General features: G+C 45.7%; 1 protein-coding gene across 1 annotated transcript in view; it reads left to right on the plus strand.

Moving 5' to 3' along the window:
* Positions 1 to 1,140: 1,140 nt before the first annotated feature.
* The window catches only part of kcnt2b (potassium sodium-activated channel subfamily T member 2b), a gene marked incomplete at both ends in the record, with an annotated part of 193,009 nt that continues 168,559 nt past the window's right edge, over positions 1,141 to 25,590 (plus strand). Inside the window, 1 exon segment of the mRNA XM_084329018.1 lies at positions 1,141 to 1,229. Within this exon segment, the coding sequence (XP_084185144.1) occupies positions 1,141 to 1,229 (89 nt within the window).

Consider the following 25,590-nt stretch of genomic DNA (forward strand, 5'->3'; position numbering starts at 1 on the left):
CTGTTGATTCCACCGCTTCACAGTCGCCGCGTCCGTAAAGGAAACCAGAGAGAGAGACCAGAGAGAGACACAGAGAGAGACCAGAGAGAGACAGAGAGAGAGACACAGAGAGAGACCAGAGAGAGACACACAGAGATAGAGACCAGAGAGAGAGAGAGAGACCAGAGAGAGACACAGAGAGAGACAGAGATAGAGACCAGAGAGAGAGAGACCAGAGAGAGAGACCAAGAGATAGAGACCAGAGAGGGGCCAGAGAGAGACAGAGATAGAGAGACCAGATATAGAGAGACCAGAGAGAGAGACCAAGAGAGAGAGACCAGAGAGGGGCCAGAGAGAGACCAGATAGAGATACCAGAGACAGAGAGAGACCAGAAAGAGAGAGAGACCAGAGAGAGAGAGACCAGAGAGAGAGAGAGGGGAGGATGTGTGGATTTTCAAAGAGACAACCAGTTGCTTGCCAGCTGTCAGACTCACACCAGCGCGGCGTGCAGGAGCATCCTCGACCTGTTGCCTCAGAAAGGAAAGGAACGTAAGGAAAGGAAAGGAAAGGAAAGTAGGCATCAGGAGCCTCATCGACCAGCTGTTGCCTCTCAGAAAGGAGAGGAAAGGAAAGTAGCACCACAGCTGCAGGAGCATCCTCGACCTGTTGCCTCAGAAAGGAGGAGAGGAAAGGAAAGTAGCATCACAGCAGCTGCAGGAGCAGCATCCTCGACCTGTTGCCTCAGAAAGGAGGAGAGGAAAGGAAAGTAGCACCACAGCTGCAGGAGCAGCATCCTCGACCTGTTGCCTCAGAAAGGAGGAGAGGAAAGGAAAGTAGCATCACAGCAGCTGCAGGAGCAGCATCCTCGACCTGTTGCCTCAGAAACGGAAGGAAAGTATACGCAGCATCGCGAGCGCGACTATATAACACGGGAACAAATCAAGTTGATTCCGATTCGCCTATATATATGAGTTACATCATTCATTTGCTTTTTTTTTTTTTTTTTTTTTTTATAACAAAAAGGAAGGGAGAGGAGAGCTTGTGTTTGGAGGGATTCTCTCTCGAGGCGGTGCGTGTGTCCTCTCCTGGGTGTTGTGTTGTTTTTTGGTCCGGGCGCGCTTGGAGGAGAGGAGAGAGAGGAGGGGAGAGAGAGGACCACCATGGTCGAGCTGGAGAAGGAAGTTCTGCCGCTGCCACCGCGGTACCGGTTCCGTGACCTGCTGCTCGGCGACTGGCAGACGGACGACAGGTGAGCGGGGATGCGGCTCGGAACTTTCTGGCGGATCGGCGGGCGCACGGGGTTTGCGTTGCGCATCTATCATTATAGACCATCACAATGTGTTAAAGTATAGTTTTTGTGCGTGCATATTTGTGTGCGCGTGTGTGTTTGTGTGTGTGCGTGCGTTACCTTTTTATACCTTAACATAATTAAGCTAAACATGCCCACCGAACCCGTGTTTTACCGTCTGTCCGTGCAGTGCATGCAGTAGTGTATACCCCTGCTGCCTGCAACAGGTTTCATGCGCGCCCGTGTTTGTGTGTGCGTGCATATTTGTGTGCGTGTGTGCGCGAGTGTGCGTGTGTGCGTGTGTGTGCGGAGGGGGGAGCGCAAAAGCCACAATACTAGACTAAATGTATGTAGGCGATCCAGAATATGAATATCCAACTGCTAATGTGAAACACAGACATTAGGCTGCGCCTGCTTGGAGCGACGAGCGAGCCATATTTAAATCGAGCCATTAGCCACACGGATGCATATTTTATATGTGACACATTAAAAGTGCTCCATTCTACATGATATTATATGCAACATTATACATAACGCTTGCGGGTGCAGGCAGCATGCATGGCGCTCAGGAAGGCGTAAAAGTGGAATGACAAGTGGCAAGGACCAGAGACACGTGTATTTTAATATTCATGTTATTCACGACGCCATAATTGCGAATGCTTACACTTTAAGCCATGCCATCTGCCACACACAACCCGCCCCGGCAATTTCAGGTGGCTGGCCCCTAATCCCTATACCAGCACTCGATTAACCTGCGCTGCTGACCTCTTGGGGTCAGCGTATTGGCCATACCGCTCGCCTCATATGAGTATATGCAGCACTTGATCCTGCTATTTCATTATAGAACCTTAACCTCCATTTCACGCCTGCATGGTGCCCTGTGTGTTGCTAGGTGAGAAATGAGAACCAAAACAATGGCTTGTGGACTTGAGTGGGCGTTTCAAATCAGATAAATGTGTGTGCGTGCGTGCGTGTGTGTGTGTGTGTTGGGGGGGGGGGGGGGGTTACCTATGTGGACAGAGAGGTATATCCCTTCAGGCTTAAGAGATGCCATTCAATACCTCAGCGAAGTCGCTCCTGAGGTTGAAACAGCCTGTAGGGGCCTATATATACGCTGTTGATAATGCTTATCAGATTACAGGAACAATATCTTAAAAGGGACGAGCGCACCGGTACTGATGGAGAGCTGCGCTTTTATTTGAGCGAACATCACCACCACTCGCAGATGTGAATCTATCTCTTACATCATCATCACCACCGTTACCGTCATCACCTCGCCACCAGACCTCCTGAGGGGCCCGGTGGTGGGTGCGCCTTGGCTGACGGCCCACCACCACCACATCATCCACTCACCGGCGGTCTGAAGTGTCAGCCGTCGTTGCCCAAGGACTAATATTACCATGAGCTTGAGTACAATTTGACCACATGAGGCACTTAGCTGTTTCCAGGAAGTCCTGCAGAAAGACAGATGTATCCTTATATAGTCTAGATATCTCATCCCCAGAGAGGAGAGAGAGAGATAGAGGGGGGGGGGGGGGGGGTTCTAAAAAGACATCTGGAACGGCCCAAGAGGTTTCTTCTTTCCCTCTAATGTGCACAGAGAATGGATGTGACAGGGAGGTGGTGGGCGTGTGGTTGAGGAATAGTGACGTTACTTGTGAGACTGATCTAGTCGTGCAGCTGAGGTGGTTAGGAGACATTAAGGCTAGCTGACTGGCTGGCTGACTGACTGGCTGGCTGGCTGGCTGGCTGGCTGGCTGGCTGGCTGGCTGGCTGGCTGGCTGACTGACTGGCTGGCTGGCTGGCTGGCTGGCTGGCTGACTGACTGGCTGGCTGGCTGGCTGGCTGGCTGGCTGACTGACTGGCTGACTGACTGACTGGCTGACTGGCTGGCTGACTGGCTGGCTGACTGACTGGCTGACTGACTGACTGGCTGGCTGACTGGCTGGCTGACTGGCTGACTGACTGACTGACTGGCTGGCTGGCTGGCTGGCTGGCTGGCTGGCTGACTGACTGGCTGACTGACTGACTGACTGGCTGGCTGACTGACTGGCTGACTGACTGGCTGGCTGACTGGCTGGCTGACTGGCTGACTGACTGACTGACTGACTGGCTGGCTGGCTGACTGGCTGGCTGGCTGGCTGGCTGGCTGGCTGGCTGACTGACTGGCTGACTGACTGACTGACTGACTGACTGACTGACTGACTGACTGGCTGGCTGACTGACTGACTGACTGGCTGGGTGGTGGAGACAGTAAGGCTGGGTGGTGGAGACAGTAAGGCTGGGTGGTGGAGACAGTAAGGCTGGGTGGTGGTGGAGACAGTAAGGCTGGGTGGTGGTGGAGACAGTAAGGCTGGGTGGTGGAGACAGTAAGGCTGGGTGGTGGAGACAGTAAGGCTGGGTGGTGGAGACAGTAAGGCTGGGTGGTGGTGGAGACAGTAAGGCTGGGTGGTGGTGGAGACAGTAAGGCTGGGTGGTGGAGACAGTAAGGCTGGGTGGTGGAGACAGTAAGGCTGGGTGGTGGAGACAGTAAGGCTGGGTGGTGGAGACAGTAAGGCTGTGTGGTGGAGACAGTAAGGCTGGGTGGTGGAGACAGTAAGGCTGGGTGGTGGAGACAGTAAGGCTGTGTGGTGGAGACAGTAAGGCTGGGTGGTGGAGACAGTAAGGCTGGGTGGTGGAGACAGTAAGGCTGGGTGGTGGAGACAGTAAGGCTGGGTGGTGGAGACAGTAAGGCTGGGTGGTGGAGACAGTAAGGCTGGGTGGTGGAGACAGTAAGGCTGTGTGGTGGAGACAGTAAGGCTGGGTGGTGGAGACAGTAAGGCTGGGTGGTGGAGACAGTAAGGCTGGGTGGTGGAGACAGTAAGGCTGGGTGGTGGAGACAGTAAGGCTGGGTGGTGGAGACAGTAAGGCTTATAATAAGCAAATATATGACTTATGGCTGTAACATTATGTTGCCTCCTTCCTGTAAATGGACTGCATTTATATAGTGCTTTTACCCAAAGCACTTAACCCTTTCACACCCACACCGGTAGTGAAAGGTTAACCTTCTGTAGTGTGGTAGTGAAAGGGTTAACGACGTATGCCTCACATTCCCCCCCCCCTGTTCACTCACGCATTCACACACCGACAGCAGGGGGCGACCATGCAAGGTGCCATGCCGGGAGGGGCTGGAATCGAACCGGGAACCTTCTGATGATTACTAGGGCTGACCCCGACTAGTCGAATAATCGATCGAAATGAGCCGTAGTCGACTGCCAACCTCTTAGTCGAATGAAAAAAAAAATATATATATATATATATATTTATCATTCTTTCCAAAAGCAAAGAGGCCTAGAAGCGTGGCTAACACTAATGGCGTGCATACCAGCGAGGCTAACTGCCTAAGAAAACGGGCACAGAGGCACTGAAAGAGGATTTCCCCATCTAATGAACACTAGACTAGACAAATATCAAGATGTATCCATCGGTGGACCAATTGCATGCTTTCGCAGAGGACAAGAAGCCTTCAGGTGACTCCTTCAGACATTAAGCACCCCCCCCCCCCCCACAGCCCAAATGGAATGATAAAAAAAAAAATATATATATATATATAAAAATAAAGATTGGCCAATCAAAGTCGACTATACAAATCCTTAGTCGGGGACAGGCCTAGTGATTACCAGCCGACAGCTCTAACTACCTCCCTAGCCACTGGTGCCTCCTGTACGTCGATTAGTGCTTCGTTTACAGTCTCTGGTGATGAGACCGTGTTGCTGAGTGTTTCTCTGAGAGCTCCACCGCGGGCAGCGAGACCCAGAAGTGTTTATCCTCCTCACCTCCGCATCTGCAGGCTGGAGCGCAGCTCTTGTGCTCCGCATACTGTACATAATTGATGCGCTTTTACAACCACTTACAATCGCTTAGGAAAGTTCTTCTAAATAGCGTATTCATCTTCAGATGAGATTCTTCAGGAATGTGCGTGAATGTACCTGACCTTGACATGGAAAAAAAATTATGTAATTTTTCTTAAAATACGCAGATGAACATTCTGCCAGTAGAGACGGGTTAGATAGTTATACTTGTTTCAAGGTAATGTTGAACATTCTTGAAACCAGCTGACGTGTGTTGAAAAAGTGGAATAATTTTTTTTTTACGATTTCCACTTAACACTCAATTCGTACCCTTGTATGGGGGAAGCAACGGCAGTTGTGATTGGAGGATCAAGAAAAGAGAGCGGTGTTTGAGAGATAGACAAGATGAAATTCCTTGTATGATGTAAGATGGGAAATCTTGTGCAGTACACACATACACACACACATATGCACGCACACACACACACTCACACTTTGTTACTATTACTATTGCACTTTACTTTACTGTTACATTTGCACTCTGGTTGGATGCCGCCAAACCTCTTTTCATTGTACTGTAGTTGTGCTGTATCATGACAATACATTTGAATCTAATCTAATCTAATGTAACCTAACCTAATCGAATCTAATCTAATCTTCATTCAGAGAGAGGATTCATTATTTATTCTGGATAAACGCAGAAGCGGAATAGTTGTGCTTTGTCAGGCTGTATGTGTGCGCGTGCGTGTGTGACGTACACTTTATAAATGTGACAGGGGGGGTGGGTGTGATAGACAGAAGGCCGCGAGGATGCAGGCGGGGGGGGGGGGTGATAGACAGGAGGACGCAGGCTCTACGGAGCGTTCAGTCACAGGTCAGGAAGTTGATCTCATTACCCAGGGAGCAGTAACAGGTACAAAATGGACTGGCGAGAGAAAGAGAGTGGCTCTGATTAATAGTGACAGACGGCTTAATTCCTGCATGTCACTACAGTAGCATGGGTCCATTCATCTAAGGGTCAACTCTAGTACTCTCCTAAGACAAAAACCGTCCCTATAGGCTCAGGTACACGCACACACTCACTCACGCTCACTCACGCACACTCGTGCACAAAACGTATGACTGCATCCAGGCCCTTGAGTATATTCCTGCACCTCCAGTGTGTATACGCATAAGTTATCTCCCTCGCACATACACTCTGGGAAAACGCACGTCGCTAAGCTCTGTAAATCCCTCTCAGTTTTCTCTCCATGGACCACCTCCCCTTCACCCATCCCCCCCGCTCCTCCTCTCCTTACTTCTCTCAGTCCACCAGGCTCCACGTCCCTGCTCTACCCACCTCCTCTTCAACCTCATCCCCCTGCTCCTCCTCTCCTTGCTCCTCCTCAGCCTACCACGCTCCAGGTCCCCGCTCTACCCTTGTTCTCTCCTCTCCTCTCCTCTCCTCTCCTCTCCTCTCCTCTCCTCTCCTCTCCTCTCCTCTCCTCTCCTCTCCTCTCCTCTCCTCTCTTCTCTTCTCTTCTCTTCTCTTCTCTTCTCTTCTCTTCTCTTCTCTTCTCTTCTCTTCTCTTCTCTTCTCTTCTCTTCTCTTCTCTTCTCTTCTCTTCTCCTCTCCTCTCCTCTCCTCTCCTCTCCTCTCTTCTCTTCTCTTCTCTTCTCCTCTCCTCTCCTCTCCTCTCCTCTCCTCTCCTCTCCTCTCCTCTCCCCTCCCCTCCTCTCCTCTCCTCTCCTCTCCTCTCCTCTCCTCTCCTCTCCTCTCCTCTCCTCTCCTCTCCTCTCCTCTCCTCTCCCCTCCTCTCATCTCCTCTCCTCTCCATCATGCTTCTGACAGGAGTGCCTCCTCCTCATTGCCCTTCAACACCAGGCTATTTCCACCGTCATAAACCTCCTCCTAACTACATGGAGTATAGTCTTTTAGAAGCTACCAGAGAGGCTTTTGTGGTGGACTTTTAAAGGCCCAATCATTGCTTTTCTTTTTGGACCATATAAATGTGAAGTATATTCACATATATATATACACAGTCTGGAGATGGATGAGCTATCTTCTACAGAAACTCTGAGGGTTCTGCCAATCTGCCTGCTAGTACCTGTAGTGCTGTAGTGTAGGGCTGCACGATTCTTGCTAAAATGTGAATCACGATTTTTTTCCCCTAAGAATTGAGATCACGATTCTCTCACACGATTCTTATTTTTTCAATAAAAACATTTATTGCACTCTCTTAAGCAGACATAACATAACATATATCAAAGTGCTTGACTTAAACTTAAACATAACATATATTAAAGTGCTTGACTTAAACTTAAAAACTCCCTTGTAACATACAAAATAACTCAAGTCTCTTTTCCTCTCTTATGCCTGTAAGCGGGACGGGACTTTGCTCTCGGAGTCGTCAGTCAGCTCAGGGCGCCATGACAAGCGTGCGTCATTTGACAAGCGCTCTGTCAAATGACCACTTTGTCCCGACTCTAGCGTCAGAATGTTATGAAGTGGACGGCCATTTTGGATAATCACGCAGTTAAAAAAGAAAAAAAAGCCTTACAAAATTCATTCACTCATTTTCCGTGGGATTTTTATAAACTTTGGACTGTATGACTATAAGACTTCAGGCTATGAAACCATTGTGTTGTCTAGCTCCTACCTCTCATCTGGAACCAAAAAACAGGAATCTGGCGACAAGTCAACACAAAAGTAAGAAAATATATTGAATGTTGAATTAATAGCGTGTTTTGTTTTACATTGTGTAAGTTAAATGTGATTGATATCGCAACTGGGATGGTTTCGAAGCAAATAAGTCCACGCGTGAATGCAGCGTGACGTGAATGCATAGGGGAATAGGAGCGAGTGTTTTAACACATTCGGGGCCATCCACGTATATATACGTGATTGGGAGCCAGGGCTTGAAGGCCAATCACGTATATATACTCGTTATTTCTTTTATTCGCTATTGCCATTCATAATTCATCGAGGCACCTTGTGCATACTGTTCTGAGTGTGTCTGCGATTGCAGACGGTCAATGCCGCCCCCTAACGCATTGTGGCAGCAACTGCACTACATTAGAAACGCTGTGGTTTGTTATCTGGGCCGAGCTGAGCCGTGCGGGTGGGGTTTAAATACTCCGTCGAGGTAACCGGTCACCAGGGCGAGCATCGCACTCCAGGGCCCTTTTCATTCTTGCATGAGGAAGGATAATAAATAACGATAATCTAGTGTTGATTTCAGGATGATTAGATAATCAGGCGAAAAATTTCAACGTGTTTAGTGGATTCCACTAAAACGCTATTATCGCGTCTTTTCCTGGGATTACTAAGAATCACCTATACTCATTCAAAACGGTATAAAACGGAAATGTACGGATGAAAAAACAATCTGTTTCGTGCATGTTGACTGGAAGCAACTCACTGACAATCGACGGGTGTATTAGACCCATAGCTATAATATAAGATAATATTTTAAGCACTCGCAAGTGAACAAAGCGCCCCATTGACTTACAGCACTGGCGTTCTATACAGAAGGTAAACAGCGACCCCTGGCCGTGAATGTGTTAATGCAAGTGATCTCCATTTTGACGCAAATGCAAATACATCAGAATCGTCGTCATTTAGAAATGAGATTGCATACGTCTATGAATCAAGATCGTGATTTTTTTTACGATTAATCGTGCAGCCCTACTGTACTGTGATTCATATTTCCCAACGTCAATGTCACCTACTTCTCGACGCACCAATCAAATTAACCGAGGGCATCTGAAGAGAAATCGACAGCTGTGTCGATGTTGAAAATGTATTGATTGTCGCCCCGACAGTGGCTCAGGAGGTAGAGCAGTCGTCTGGTAATCTGGAGGTTCCCGGTTAGATTTCTGCTCCTCCCGGGCAGCGTGTCGAAGTGTCTGTGGGATATTGTGGATATCCTGAAGAATGTACTCAGTCAACCGAGGTCAAGATAATAAGGTTTATTATCCAGACAGATAGAAATATACACATAGTATTTAGGGAGAGAGAATGGCTGAGGCTCTTGCCCCAGGTGATCAGCTGAAATGACCCAGGTAAAGAGACCTGGATTGATCTCGGGAGGAGACTTATATAGTTAACAAGGGGGGGATGTGGTCCCATTTGATAGGTCAAATGGGGGGGGGATACAGGTTTGGGGAGAGGGGCACAGGATTGGGGAGAAAGGGGAGGGGAATGTCTTATTCCACAGAGAGGGGGGGGGCACAGGTAAGGGGACACAGGGGAGGGGAATATCTTTACATGAGAACATTATATTATACCACAATACTCACTTTTCTCTATTATAATGTGGGTGAGATTAATGTATAATATACCAGGATTGTTTGGAACAGGTAAAAGTGAATAGGTATGGTAAAAGAATGGGACCGATGTAATCCATCGGTTATCAGATAATGAATAAAATAGAAAACAATTAAAATAATGAAAATTTTGGCCAATGTGATCTGTTGGTTGGCATAACAGTTTAAAATAGTATTATTTATATACATGATTCATGACATGATCGACTGGACTGCGGTCTGTGTTATTTTGATATCAGAGATGTGGGAATAGATATCACCCTTTTATTTAACCGCTCAAAATACCTATATCAATGATTGGTCCTCAACTCTGATATCAAACAACAAATAACAATAATCATTAGAGGCTATAGCTGTGCACATATCTTGGCATACCTTCAGTCGTTCATGTCGTGACTCAGGGGAGCTAATGTCATGGTTGTGCATACAGGCATAGTAATAAACCAATTAAATACACGTGAACACTGTTTCTGTGTGGTCAGAGTGCACAGGGTGAAAAAACAAAATCGTGTGCATAATTATTAGGAATAGGATTTACACATAAGCATTAACCTAGTGGCTAATGTGTACAAAAATAAAATTGAAAACCGTTACCCTAGTGGTTAATAAAACTGATATAAAAGGTGATTATGATAATCGTTATGCATTGTTCTGTGGTGCATACTATCAATGGTCAAAACAAACTTGGTGTCTTGGAACAACCCAACTGGTTCTGCCCTGTTTAACAATACCATTTTGCAATGTGACTCTGTGATCATTTCTCATTGCTATTATAAAATTGGTTAATGCAATCTTACTGATTGTATTTCATCATGTTCGTGACGCCAATTGTGGGATATTGTGGATATCCTGAAGAATGTACTCAGTCAACCGAGGTCAAGATAATAAGGTTTATTATCCAGACAGATAGAAATATACACATAGTATTTAGGGAGAGAGAATGGCTGAGGCTCTCGCCCCAGGTGATCAGCTGAAATGACCCAGGTAAAGAGACCTGGGCCCTCATTCATCAACCTGACTTACGCACAGATATGTGCTTAACCTGTGCGTATGACCATTTCTAAGCAAAGTGTGGGATTCATCAATTTCAACTTGAACTTGACTTCGTGCTTATATTTACGCACAGCTCGGAGCATGCGTAGCTGACGCCCAGTGGTAGAATATGGGGACTGCAGACGGACGGCATAGATCAGTTGCATGCATTAGTTTCAACGCGGAAATAATCTTGACTGACGTGTTCTGTATGACCCCCGTAATTCATTATAGTTCATTGTGAAATAGCGATATTAGTGTAATTATTGTCAAACCCTAAATAGCATGTGGAATAGGTCTTTCTCTCCGAATGAATGCAGGTTTATATATATAGCGTTATCGGGTGCACTGACTGCGCTCGCAGGAACTGTTTTCAGAGATAGCATCAGTAGATAGGGATGAATGAATGAATGAGGGGCAGTCTAATTGCAGAGAGAACATAATATTAACTAGAGTCCACTACCCGAGACACCTCCTTCATTTGTACCGCAATTTGGGACCCAAATTGGAGCTATGAGCTTAAAAGCTTTTCCGTGCTTATTTGAGAAGGTCCAGCTGCAGAGCCGGAGAGACAGACAGCAGAGAGACAGACAGACAGACAGATAGACACTGTTCCACAGTGTGTGTGTGTGACCACTAGTCTCCTAGTAGAGACCCCCCCCCCTCTGGACCACCTCCCAGTAGAGACCCCCCCCCCCCCCCCCCCTCTGGACCACCTCCTAGTAGAGACAAGTTTTCTGAAATGTATGTTTATATATGCAAATGAGGCACTTCCCCATTAAATATGTGGACATTTATGGATGCAATAAGGCTAAATGAAGTAAAATGAACAACTAAATGTGTGTTATTGACGTTTTATTGTCACTAGTTTCATAGAAGACATGTTTAGGAAGCAAAATATAACAAAATCTCAAAATCAACAAAAAAAGTATATTTGCCTATTCACCTGCAGTGTCTCGCCTTAATCCTCATCTTCGTCTTCTTCCTAGAGAAGTCTCTACTAGGAGGTGGTCCAGAGGTGGGGGGGCTGAGTCTCTACCATTAGACTAGTAGTCACACACACGCACGCACGCACACACACACACACACTAAGGCTGAGCCCGAACGTTCGAACGTTCGAACGTTCGTTCGTTACGCTGACATTCGGACTTTAATTAATAGGTTCGAACGTTCGGTGAAAAAAAAATAAAGGATGCGCACGGGGTTGAGGTGATGTGAATGCGAGGCGCTCGGCTCAACCAGTATGGTCTGCCGGGCTGCAGCGGGATACTATTTCTCAACCAGAGCTCTATTTTGATTGACAGGCGATTCTGCCAATTACGTCACACCACTTGCACCCGCCTCTGCTGTTACCACCAATCGGCAAGCGTTTATTAGTTTTTTACTTCAGGCAATGCCGCCATTGATCTGCTTGAGAGAAGCCTCAACAGACTTACCGTAGCTACCGGGGAGCCGTAGTTAGCTCCCAGCCGAGGAAGTAATCGGTAACAAGGTTTCCGTAGGTGAACCTGCAGAAGGATCATTAATGAATACCAGCCTTTTTCGGCCACGGAGCGCGAGCTTCATGGCGGGAGGTGGTTGCGTTGGAAACAACAGCAGGCGCACGGTGGACAGACCCGTCCACCGTCTACCTCGGAACGGTGGTAGGGCGGACGGGCGGCAGGCGTGTTGGGAGCCCGGCCGTTCCGAGGTAGACGGTGGACGGGTCTGTTGAGCCGAGGCGTGCGCCTCTCCTCCCGGCTCCCCTCCCCGTCGACCAAGAGTGAATACCTGTTATTGAACGTGTAACACTAACTATATAACGTTAATGCCACAAAACTAATGCCTTGGTTTATCTAGCCCCTTACGTGACTGCAAGGGCTATTGTTTATCATACTTTGATTCAGTAGCTTGTTTATTTTCTTCTGAGTGCTTTGTTTAATTACATGTTTACATGAACAGCCACCACTGTAAACAACATGTTTTTCACCAATAGACTATGCAATGCCGCCCTCCGTAGGATCTATAATAATACAATAAAAAAATAATTATAATTAAAAAAATAAAAATAAAAAATTATTAAAAAAAAATCTATTAAAAATAAAAAAACGAACGTTCGAACGTTCGTTCGATAAACCCTGGCGAACGTTCGAACCCTAAAAACAGGGTTCGGGCTCAGCCTTAACACACACACACACACACACACACACACACACACACACACACACACACACACACACACACACACACACACACACACACACACACACACACACACACACACACTGTGGAACAGTGTCTGTCTGTCTGTCTGTCTCTCTGCTGTCTGTCTCTCTCAAAATAGTATAAGTGCTATCTTGGCCCTGAGAGTTGCTCTCCGGCTCTGCAGCTGGACCCTTCTCAAATCAGCACGAAAAAAGCTATAAGCTTATAAAACGATTTAATATGCTAAACTTCGTTTTAAATTCCTTAATTCACTTTTGTTTATTTCATAAAGATTTTCCCGACATAATGCTACCTGCCCCGACCAGATCCGTGACTCTGTTGCGATACAGATGAATTATCTACTCAGAAAGCTTATAAAACGATTTAATATGCTAAACTTTGTTTTTAAATTCTTTAATTCACTTTTGTTTATTTCATAAGGATTTTCCCAACATAATGCTACCTGCCCCGACCAGATCCGTGACTCTGTTGCGATACAGATGAATTATCTACTCAGAATAGTATTATAAAGTGGCTATCTTTTATGCTGTAGATCACTGCTGGTATGTGCGTGCAGAACCTTTATTTCAGCGGGGACTGTAGTATTTATTTGACGTTACTGTACAATATATGTGTATTAAAAGACGGAGCTGTCTTTTATTGTATTATAATAATTATTAATATTAAAAATAAATTAAGAAAGGCATTCTTATTCCAGCATGCATTAATGACACTAACGGGCAACGGCAAAACAGTGGTTAATGGTCTTTATTAGTGTTTGCGGTGTCCAGGCAGCAATGGTCTTTTAGGAAGTTAATAGATATAATATCCGACAGTGTACAACACCCTCGGTTTAGTCCATTCTTCCACATTTCATGGGGGTGTCCATTACCGTATATGGTTAATCGGGGCGGTTTTGGTATGCAAATACGTGAAAGTGTGCACGAGCCTCGGCGCAGGGCCAAGGTGATATTTATCATGACAGGTGTGCGTAGAACCTGCGTACGCACGTGTGGTAAATCCCGTTTCTTTTGTGCGTGCACGCATTCTAAATTCTGTGCTTACGTGTGGAAATAGAACATTTTCTACGTCACGTTGATGAATGAGGGCCCTGGATTGATCTCGGGAGGAGACTTATATAGTTAACAAGGGGGGGATGTGGTCCCATTTGATAGGTCAAATGGGGGGGGGATACAGGTTTGGGGAGAGGGGCACAGGATTGGGGAGAAAGGGGAGGGGAATGTCTTATTCCACAGAGAGGGGGGGGGGGGCACAGGTAAGGGGACACAGGGGAGGGGAATATCTTTACATGAGAACATTATATTATACCACATGTCCTTGAGCAAGACACTTAACCCCTAACTGCTCCCGATGAGCAGGTTGGCACCTTGCATGGTCGCCTCTGCCATCGGTGTGTGAATGTGTGAGTGAATGGGTAAAATGTGAGGAATAAATTGTAAAGCGCTTTGGATAAAAGCTGCTATATAAATGCAACCATTTACCATTTACGTTAGTTAGCGTTAGCTATCAATGCTAAGGGTTAAACTTATGTAACGTTAGCTGAGGTGGCAAACGGTATTCAGTGGTATCGCTCGTTGCGTCCTGCAGGGACGTGCACAGGACTTTAGAGGGCCAGGTGCTCAAAGGCTGAAAAGGGCACTATACCTGTGTGTGTTCTAACTCTCAAGCCCGATTTTTAAGGGCCCTTTTCGGGTGGGGGGGGCCCCCTTTTTATGCTTTTTGGAGGGTTTTGGTGATCAAATATTGAACTATAATAATCAGTGCAGGAGCTCACTTATCCTTGAAAGACACTTTTATCACTGACTTAAAAGGCCCATACATCTCCATAAATGTTCAGGGGGGAGGGAATAAGTGCTTACCCTACAGACCCCAAGAAGTATATTCTGTATTGTTTAATATAAATGCATTTTTTATTCCAATCCCGATTTGTATTTGAGATTCCCAAATCCCATCGGACTTGACTTCTTCGTGTCCCTCAATGAGTGTAATACCAGCATTCAACTGTATGCACATTGCACCACAGCGGTTTCTATCATCATCATCATCACCACCCACGCTATGCATAAAAGATATAGGTCCGCGGAGAGGCACGCTGAGGAGGCCGTGCAAACTGCAATGGAATACGGGGCATCTCTCTCTCTTTACCTAATATTTTTATTCTATCCTGACATTTTTCAGTTTCGAAGGGCAGTCTATATGCGTAACGGTAAAAAAATAAAAAAGTTTAAAAAAAAACTTTTCAAAAAGGGCACTTTTTTTATGAGGCTCAAAAAGGCAAGTGCTCAAGCACCCCTTGGGCTCTATGTGTGCACGTGCCTGGCGTCCTGTGCACTTTAGATTCTCTACGACGTACACCGCTGTGCCTCACGTTTGATCACAAGAAAAAGGCGTCCAATGTGATCACAGCCTTAGGAAATGCACCATGTCAGCCGGGGTTGTCGGAGTCAGAGACGTGTTTCTACTAAGCTGGGTCTCTAGACTAGAACCTGTTCCCTGGCATTGAGTCAGGACCAGAGACGTTGTGATCAGGAAATGCCAGATGACTAAACAATGAAATGCAGATCTTTTGTCGCCTGACGATAAGCTCCTCGGCCGGCAGTCATAGCAGCAGCCTGGCTCTTGTCCAAACGGAGCTTTATGTAAACCATGGCTGGGCGATTATGGCCAAAATATCACATCAGTACTATTAGGGATAGAGTTGGTGGAGGACCCAATTGCTGAACAGGACGAGGAGAGAATATGCAGACGGGTAGAATGAGACGTGGAGCCAGGGGTGAAGTGTAGTAAAAAATAGTATTTACTTCAAAAGGGTAGCAAACAAAACAAAGAATCTCATAAACGAGAGCAGGTACAAAAACAAAACAGAAAACCACAGCAGAGCTGGTAGGGGAAAGGCACAAACTAATCTACAAATTAAACACTAACAAAACGAGACTGTAAACACGAAAACAAAGATGATGATGATGATGATGAATAGTTTATTTTCGGTCTTTGTTTACAGAGCAATCAAAAACACACTTGTGTGGACTTTCAAAAAAAAATTAAATCACAAATGTACATATTCAAAGTAAGCTCACACACAAAATCCAAACTCAATGACCGAAAAAAGGAATAGGCTGAAGCACATGCTTATTTTTGCCTATCCTTTACAATTCTTAAAAACTAAATATACTTTAATATAAGATGAAAACAAACAAACACTAACACTGGGAACACTTACTATACGAGGAGAGCCAAAAGCAACATCAACAGCAGACAGACCAGGGCCCTGTTTCTCGTACCTGGTTCAACTAAGTCGATCAAGATGTCATTATCCAGATTCAGTTAACCCGATGTTTGAAGCCGGGATTTTCCTGTTCCTCGAAGGTGGATTCAGTCTCGTTAACTCGATTCAGACTTGAGACCCAGGCTAAGTGCGCGCGGCCGCTTCAGGTGAAAAGCCAGCACGTATCGATGGCAGAGATCCTGATTCTCTAACGGCATTGATTGATTAATTGATTTAAAACTTTATTGACAGATTGCAATACGGCTCAATCGCCTCGCCGACAAGTTAAATGCGTTATCTATAGGCTAATTTCAAGTCTCTCATTACCTCAATCAATCAGATTATATTTCTTTAAACTTGCCTGCTGGATTGAATAATCAAATGAGATCTTGCTAGCGAAAATAATTAGTAAAACTGTTATACAGAATAACGATACGGCTCCCTTACCCATTGATTGATGTATGGTCGATATTTTATTATCTTCTCTGTGGTGTAACGGGTTCTTCTTTTGACTTTCACGCAGACGACCGGGGTTCGAGACCCAGTCGTCTCCTTCTTTTTGCAATATAGGAATAATTCAATTTGGTGCACGTTGAGAGCTATATAAAGAATGACATCCTCAATGCATGTAGATTTATAATATTTTAACTTAAAACCAGGCTACTTTGGCGTATAATCATTAATATTATATTCAAAAAAATTATATTGGAAACACGGGGTTTCGAACACCGGTCGCTGGGTTGGCAGGCTTGAGCACTACCGCTGCGCCACTGTGCCAGATGGGATAAATTCATTGTTTATACATTAATGAACGAGAGAACCGTGTTTAGAATATTCTTTATTTTGAATGAAGTTTTATTTCTTTATCCTCATTCATTAATGTGACGTCAACGGCTCATTCAATTTCTCAAATCCGTCAAACAGCGCATCTCATCAGACATCTTAATCCCAGTTACAATTAAAATAACCACGTCATAATGTGTACATCGCACCGAGCGAGCGCCACGGTATATATAACGTGCATTATTTTGGACAAAGTGAATTTAGTATCAGCATTTTGGGTCTATTTTACATTTCAAAAGCCCCCTCTGGAAGAATGGAGCACAAAAACGTAATTCAGAATGGTATAATGCAGATCGTAGACTGTGGGAATAATTTCAGGAAATGGGCTGTCACTTTTTTGCGGGGGCGTGGCGATGGTTCAGGCTAACTTGAACTTAAACTCTGCTTTCGACCAGGCTCAAACTTTTGGATCTGTTGTCATGGTGATTTGGAAAATCCAGGTACGGGGAATCGGAAAGTCCGGCTTAAGTCAGAATTACCCGAAAGTTATCCGGCTAACTCAGTTATCCAGGTACGAGGAACGGGGCCCAGGAACACAAACATCAAACAATGAACCGACACTGGAGGGCAGGGAACACACAGCAGAGACAGCAGGGCAATTAATAATAATAATAATAATGGATTGGATTTATATAGCGCTCTTCATGACACCCCAGTGACCCCAGAGCGCTTACAGAGTCCATTATTCAATCATACACTGTCATACCGGTGGTGGTAAGCTACAATTGCAGCCAGGGCTGCCCTGAGGCAGACTCACGGAAGCGTGGCGAATAATCATTGCCTACGGCCCTCTGACCACCACCAACATTCATTCACATGCATACACATTCATACGAGGCAAGTAGGTTAAGTGTCTGGCCCAAGGTCACAACGGCAGTGGGATGGACATGGGCTTGAGCTGGATTCGAACCACCAACCCTTCGATCATTGGACGACCCACTCTACCCCTGAGCCACGCCGCCCCACAATTAGAAAAACTAGACACACATGGGGGAGAGACAACCAGGAAGGAAACAGACACAATAAAAGATTGAACACTAGGCGGTCAGGTGGCGTAACGGAGATTGCGTTCGTCACCAACCCCGGAGCGGCTGGATTCGCCTGTTCGAATCCAGCTCACAGCTCCGGGGTTGTCACCAGCTTGGCTGGCCGTTCACACTAATACAATTGGCAGTATTAGAGGGTGGGAGAAGCTGGCGGGGTGGGTCCGGGTCGTTGTAAACAGCGACTCCTACAGTTAGGTCGGGGCGCCTGCTAAGCGCGGATAGGATCTAAGTGGGATAGTGTGATCCTTCCACACGCTACGCCCTCTCAGTGAGAATCCGCGCTGCCAGGTGAAAAGAAGCAGTTGATTGGCTGGACGTGTGTCGGAGGAAGCACGTGGTAGCCTCCACTCTCCCAGACCGACTGTGGGGGGTAAGTGCGCAGCGACCAGGAAGGGGATTGGGAATTGGCATAACGACTAACATTGGGATGGGAGAAAATCTGAGGAAAAAGGAGGGGGAAAAAAAGATATAAAAAAAAAAAAAAAAAAAGACTGAACACTAGACAGAGTAAACATAACAACAACCATACAACAACACAAGGAACTAACAACTAGGAACAAAACACTTAACAAAAGCACGGGAGCACAGAGGGTAACCGATATACAGGGAGTGACAGCAAAATGGGGAGACAGCACAAAAACAATGATAATTTAACACTCACAAAATGGAGGAGGAGAAGTGGCAAGAAAAGTCCAGCTGGGGGAGGTACAGATGGGGATGAGGGAGGAGCTGGAAAAATCAAAGGTGCAAAGGTGGGGGCTGTTGAGGAGTCCTTGGATGGACAGGAGGGGAGGAGGGAGCAGCAGGGGAAGACCTCAGGACCGATGGACCCTTACAAGTACAGTATAACAGTTTTTGACGGTATTACGTTTTCCAGTCCAAATTACAATGTGGTTCCGTTGTATGCGTCAGATGTTTGTACAGAGTTGTAGTATTAAAAAAACTTTATCTGAAATGAAAAAAAATAAAAAATCTAACCCTAACTAACCTTACTGTCATGCTAGATTATACAAACCTACACTGTAGCACTCAACACTTCAATGAACATTGTTGCTCAGCTGATAGAGTTGTGCCCTTCCTGATGACTTGTCGTACAGAACTTGTAAGTCGCTTTGGAGAAAAGCGTCAGCTAAATGACTAAATGTAAATGTAAATGTAGTATTACTATTAATATGTACTAGAGGTGGGCATAGATTAATTATTTTATCTAGATTAATCTATCTGCAATCCTGGATTTAATCTAGATTAATCTAGATTAAAATGGCTCAAAAAGAAAAATCTGCCGAAGGCATTCAAAATATGTGTGTTCTACCCAAATAATGACCAGAAGTAAGTCCTTACTTTTTCTTTCCTCCTTATGTTTCTCAGGCCAGGTGGCCCATTACACCATGAGCCCATCTCCCGTTTCCAAAATGCATTACAGACTGTTTGAAAAAGCTGTTTTGCTATGATAATTGGTAATGAAATATCAAAATAATGTTCAATAAGATGTATTTGTGTTTAATAAGTTGTTTTATTCAGAAGTTAACACAAATAAATAATATTACCAGTACAGTACAGTATCTAGCACACTCTCAGGAGCAAAACAGAAAGAAGCATTTCAAACTTGAACTATGTGACATGGCTTGACTCAATCAGTCCAATCTCTATTTCTCCTTCTTCCACCAGTCACTCAGGCAGCTTGTTTTATGTAGCGGTGTCTACTTATAGTGCCTATAATATTTTTCCCGTTGGGTGCCAGACAGGGCCAAACCCTGCCAATGCAAATCAACTGCTCCAGTGGAGTTGCTCAGTGGCAAATGGTGTCAACTGTGGTTGTACTGGGCAGCTCCCAGGTGTGAATGGAACTGTGTGAATGTGAAGTAGGGCGTTCCTGAAAAAGAGCATCTGTGCTCAGCGAACATACCCTGGGTAAATAAAGGTAATTTTTTTTTTTTTTAATAATAATTAAACTTTTTTTTTCTTCTTTTTTTTTGATTAACTGCGTCAATTATATTATCGCGCGATACTAGTATCGCGTTAACGCAGCACGTTAACGCCGTTAACGGCCCAACTCTAATATGTACACACTGTGATACAGGTAATCCAACGTCCAAAAGATATTGTCGGGTGTACGATATGAAAGCCAGACTGTTCTGGGTGAGCAGACTAAGTACAAGCAGGTATACTGTATACCTCTAATCTAATGAGACACCGCTGTGCACGCGCCGCCATCTTGGTCCTGATAAACCCATACATTTAAGTGCCCCCCCCCCATTCATTCATTAAATGAAAACATTTATGAATGTCCCCGTCCCCCCCCAGCAACTCTCTTAATTACATCAATATTGTGCTGTCAGAACAGTATTATTATCTATGATTTGAATATATTTTTAAGGCCCTTATTGGTAAGCTACCTCCTTATACTTCATCATTATTGTAATGGCATTCTGGAACCTATAGAACCCGTTCTAGTGACTGGCTGGTCCTTAAGGTCCCCTGAGTTTGCTCTGAACAGGGTTAATCTGCATTTTGCTATGACGCCCCTCTAGCTCATGGAATGAACTCCAACAGTCCTTAAAGCTTGAGATTCTCCCCTCTGTTGCAGAGTTAAAACCTTGATCAGTCCAACCTTTGTCAATCAAGTTGTACATATGCTGTGTGATTTTATATGCCTTTATTTTTTTGCTTAACTCTGTATGTACACTCGACGTACCTCAGTTGCCTTTCGATCACAACATTACAACACAAATGTCCATTTCCATAGCTAGCGTTCTCATACGGTCTAGAGATTGGCACATGTGAGTCCCACCGCAGTTTGACTTGTTCTGAATCGCTGGGGAGCGAAACGAAGGCCGCATCTTGCCACAAAAGAAGTGCGCCGTGGCCCCGTGGGAGCCCAGGATTACCATACAAATGGCAGCCTTTTGTCTTTAAGACAATCTCTTATTGGCTGTCGCCTCCGCACCGCACCGTGCCTCAATCCATCTCTGTCTCGGTCTCCCCTCAGCCGCCTCCTCTCTCCTGGCGCTGCCGCTCCCCCCCCATGTCTCCCTCCAAGGCCTTAATCTGGAGAGGGAGGCCAAAGCGGGGCATGGTCCGTCAATACAGTCCGTCCATCCTTGCGGGGCGGTATTAGCGATGCACCATTTCCACACTCTTGAGGGCGGACTTTGGACTCAGTTAGTGCGCCTTTTCGAACACATTTGATGTCAGGCACATCGGTAACGGGGCTAATTTGACACCTGACAATTGTCTCCCATCGGGGGGGGATGTAAGATTGTAGCTTTTTAATGCGACGTGTCTGAGACGGTGGCAGAAAAGCCACAGTGTAAATGGAGAGATATCATCATCAGATTGAGAGAGGGAGAGGGAGATAGAGAGGAGAGAGAGAGAGAGAGAGAGAAAGAGAGAGAGAGAGAGAGAGAGGAGATAGAGAGCGAGAGAGAAAGGAGAGCAAGGGGAGATGGAGAAGAGGCACAGACGACCTCATGATTGGTTTCCTGATATGTGTAGAGTGAAGAGTGCTGTGCAATCCTGCACACATTCCCCTGTAAAGCATACAGGACACAGACCTCAGACCAGCCAAACTTTGAAGATTGCACGGTTCCTATTGCAAATTATATGTGTCTCGGCGTCGTGTAATTGGTGGCACAGCCAGGCAGCCACAAATAAAGCCAGTGGACCCCAGAGAGCAGTGGGCTGATAAGACTGACATGTCAGACCTGATAAATGAAACGCTGCCCCTCCCCTCCCCTCCCCCCCATCCCCCATCCCTTACTGCTAATTAAAAAAGCGGCCAAGCAGGTTGGTCCTAATTAACACCAATATGGGGTTGACAGCGGCTCGGGTGGTATAGAGCAGTCGTCTGGTAATCCAGAGGTTCCCGGTTCGATTCCCGCTCTTCCAGCGGGTAGCGCGTCGAGGTGTCCTCGAGCAAGACACTACTCAACCCCTAACTGCTCCCGAGGAGCAGGTCGGGCACCTTGCGTGGTCGCCTCTGCCGTCGGTGTGTGAATGTGTGAGTGAATGGGTGAAATGTGAGGAACAAATTGTAAAGCGCTTTGGATAAAGGCTGCTATATAAATGCACCATTTACCAGCTAAGACGAGAGGTGGCCACTAGGGCTGAACATAGAGACTGTCCTTTCTTTTTTTAGAGCAAACTAGAGGTGAGGGAAGGATGGATGAAGTGTACATCTCCTCTCAGGATGATCCTGCTGAAGACGGTATCGTGCGTGCGACGACCCGCTCCCTGGCAGCGGTGGCTACCTGACATCAAGGCGAAGCCGCTGTTCCACTCCGCGAGGAAGCCGCGTGCAGCGCGGGGAAGGAGGACGTTACCCCGGAAGCAGACCGAGAGACCATTTGCGTGTGGCCTCGTCAGAGTTTATTGCCGCGAATCAGGTTCCCCTCGGTGCTGTCACCGGGAGTGTCCTTGTCATGTTGGGCGAGGACATTCCAAAGAGCTGCCTCCTCTTATTGATTCGCTTCCTTTGTTCTTCCCATCATCATGCAATGAAAAAAATAATAAAAGTATGTGTACTACGGTCAATGTACGAAATCGTGGCCGGCTGACTCCGCCTCTGCGTCAGTCACCTGATTCAGTCGCCCCAATCGTGGAACTTCATCACTCAGCGACAGACATTGGAGTTAGTGAGCAGCTGCTCTACAGGGACTTTGCCGGTCATAGAGGAGCTTCCCATCTAAAAACTAGGATACATTATAGCCGATTTACTTATGGTCAGGAATTTATGTTTCTAATGGTTGGACCTTTCCGTATAAGGGGGTTCTGGAAAGCGTTTGAGAACCACTGGTGTAATGCTAGATGAACATTGACATGTTTAATGACTTGGATCGACTCTACCGTACAACTGTACCTCGGTTATTCAAAACATTTAAAAACTGGTACATTGTGGTACATGTACATTGTGGTACATCCATAATATGTGTCTGAATATACCTGCATATAATTGTTCTATATACCTACTTATACACCTGCACATAACACATATAACTGCATGATAGCATGTACAATAATGCTATATATACCATGTATCAATCCACACCTGTCTGTACATATCTGTTCCTTTTTTACACATCTGTAGATACTATATCTATATCTGTACATATCCCTTACCTACTCTTACTAGTTACGCTGCTGGCCAGTATGACAAGGTTTGTCCATCTGAGAGCGTAATCATTGTTAGCAGCAGCTTTCATAAGTAGGCATACTTTCAACCAAATGATCAATAAAGGACTTGCCAGACCTATCCTCTTAGGCTATATTCAGACTGCAGACAAAAGTTGCCCAAATCTGATTTCTTTGCTCATACGTGACTCTGGTCTGTTTTGTGTGAACAGCACAAATCACATCAAATCTGATCTTTTCAATTCTGATTTTGGCCACTTTCATATGTGGTCCTGAATGGTAAATAAAATGGTAAATGGCTGCATTTATATACCGCCTTTATCCAGAGCGCTTTACAATTTCTTCCTCACATTTTACCCATTCACTCACACATTCACACACCGACAGCGGAGGCAACCATGCAAGGTGCCAACCTTCTCATCGGGAGCAATTAGGGGTTAAGTGTCTTGCTCAAGGACACTTCGACACGCTGCATGGGGAGAGCGGGAATCGAACCGGGAACAGATTTCTTTGCAATGCGACCTCAGTCTGAACATGAGTCATGTGACTGTCATGCAACATTTACGTCACTTTATTATTATGTATTACCTTTATTTAGCCAGATAAAACATTAAGAACAGGTTTCTTATTTACAAGGTCGATCTGGTCCAAGAGGCCCCAACAGGAATAAAAAAAAAAAAAAAAAAGATTATTATTAAAAACACAGTTAACTCATTCAGCGCCAGGGGTCGCTGTCTACCTTCTGGCTAGAACGCCAACGCTGTAGTCAATGGGGAGACTGCGAAACTTGCGAGTGCTTAAAATATTATCTTATATTATAGCTATGGGTCTAATAACACCGTCGATTGTCAGTGAGTTGCTTCTGGTCAACATGCAAAAAACTGGTTGTTTTTTCATCCGTACATTTCCGTTTTATACCGTTTTGAATATGAGTATAGTTTTGGTGATTCTTAGTAATCCCAGGAAAAGACGCGATAATAGCTTCCTTAGGTAGTACAGGCGTTGCTGAGCTTTCCCGATCACTGAGGCGGTGTTGGTGCTCCAGGACAGGCTCTCACTCACACTGAGACCCAGGAACTATGCAAACAGATGCGTGTGTGTCTAGGTGTGAGTATGAAGATTAATGAGTGCTTGTATGTTGTATGTGAGAGGGTGTATGCAAGTGTGAAACTGGGGTATCAGCAAGAGCAGGAGGGATCTACTAAGAGTATATTCTTGTAAGAGCTGTAAGTTTAAGGGTGTCATTTGTCAAATTGACATTTGTCACAATCCTTTAACGTCCATCTTCTTTATTGTTAATTTGCGCATGCGGGTCAGTTCAGGAGCATGTGACCGGTTCACACTGTTATCCTATATTGGTCACATAAAAAATTAAAATAAACAATAATAATGTGAACAGCCAAACCAAAAAAATCTGATCTGAGCAATACATCAGAATTGACCACTAAGGCTTGCAGTGTGAACGTAGCCTTAGTGTAACAGTGGATGAGAAGGAACTGTGTACTTCCTCCACCACTGCCTACACACACACACACACGCACACGCACACGCACACACGCACACACACACACACACGCACACACACACACACGCACACACGCACACACACACACACACACACACGCACACACGCACGCACACACACACACACACACACACACACACACGCACACACGCACGCACACACACACACACACACACACACACACACACACACACACACGCACACACACATGCTACCCAACAGCCCGCCTCCTCCCTTCACAGTGTTGACTGCAGCTCGGCTCTCCTCTTCTCTCTCTCGCCTTGAAAATAGTCTGCAGGTCACGTCACCACGTTAGCTTGTTCAATATGACAAGAGCAGAGCCTCGGCGACCGGGTTTGACCAGACCTTGTATCCTTCTGCACACACAGCGCTCGTTCGCTTTGAGGTCAATGTCTCTGACAGTGACACACACACACACACACACACACACACACACACACACACACACACACACACACAGCTGATAGCATTCTCTCTAAAAAAAAACACCTGTGTTTTGGTGCTAGACCGGACGCCTCGGGCATCAAAGAAAGAAAGCACACGTATAGCCTGAGGGTCTGGAGCCCTGTTCGCGTGTTGCTTTTTAACAGCGGAGCAGTGCAAGAATGTGACAATTTGACCATGTGACCGCGGCAACGCGGGAGAGCGGCAGTGCGGAAATAGGCTGTCTATTGCCATTCTCTAAGACAAACGCTAACCTTAACCAGCTCCTTAACAGCGCCTAAACTTAACCGTTCTAACCTTAACCAACTCCGAAACAATGCCTAACCTTAACCTTAACCTTAACCATGCCTAACCTTAACCATAGAAAGAATATTGCCATTCTCTAAGACAAACTCTAACCTTAACCAGCTCCTTAACAACGCCTAAACTTAACCGTTCTAACCTTAACCAACTCCGAAACAATGCCTAACCTTAACCTTAACATTAACCATGCCTAACCTTAACCGGCGAAAGAATACATGTTAAAAAAAAAAAATCACGTTAAAAAAAAAAAAAAAAATTATGGGATTCGAACTTGTCAACAACGGACCGCAGGACCGCAGGACCGCTGCGCTGCCAGGTGAGCTGAGCGCCGAATGAAAATCATGGCGGATTAGGGCGGTTACATAATGCC

The sequence above is a fragment of the Notolepis coatsorum genome (assembly GCF_963971535.1).
Source record: "Notolepis coatsorum genome assembly, chromosome: 14".
Taxonomy (NCBI): Eukaryota; Metazoa; Chordata; class Actinopteri; order Aulopiformes; family Paralepididae; genus Notolepis; species Notolepis coatsorum.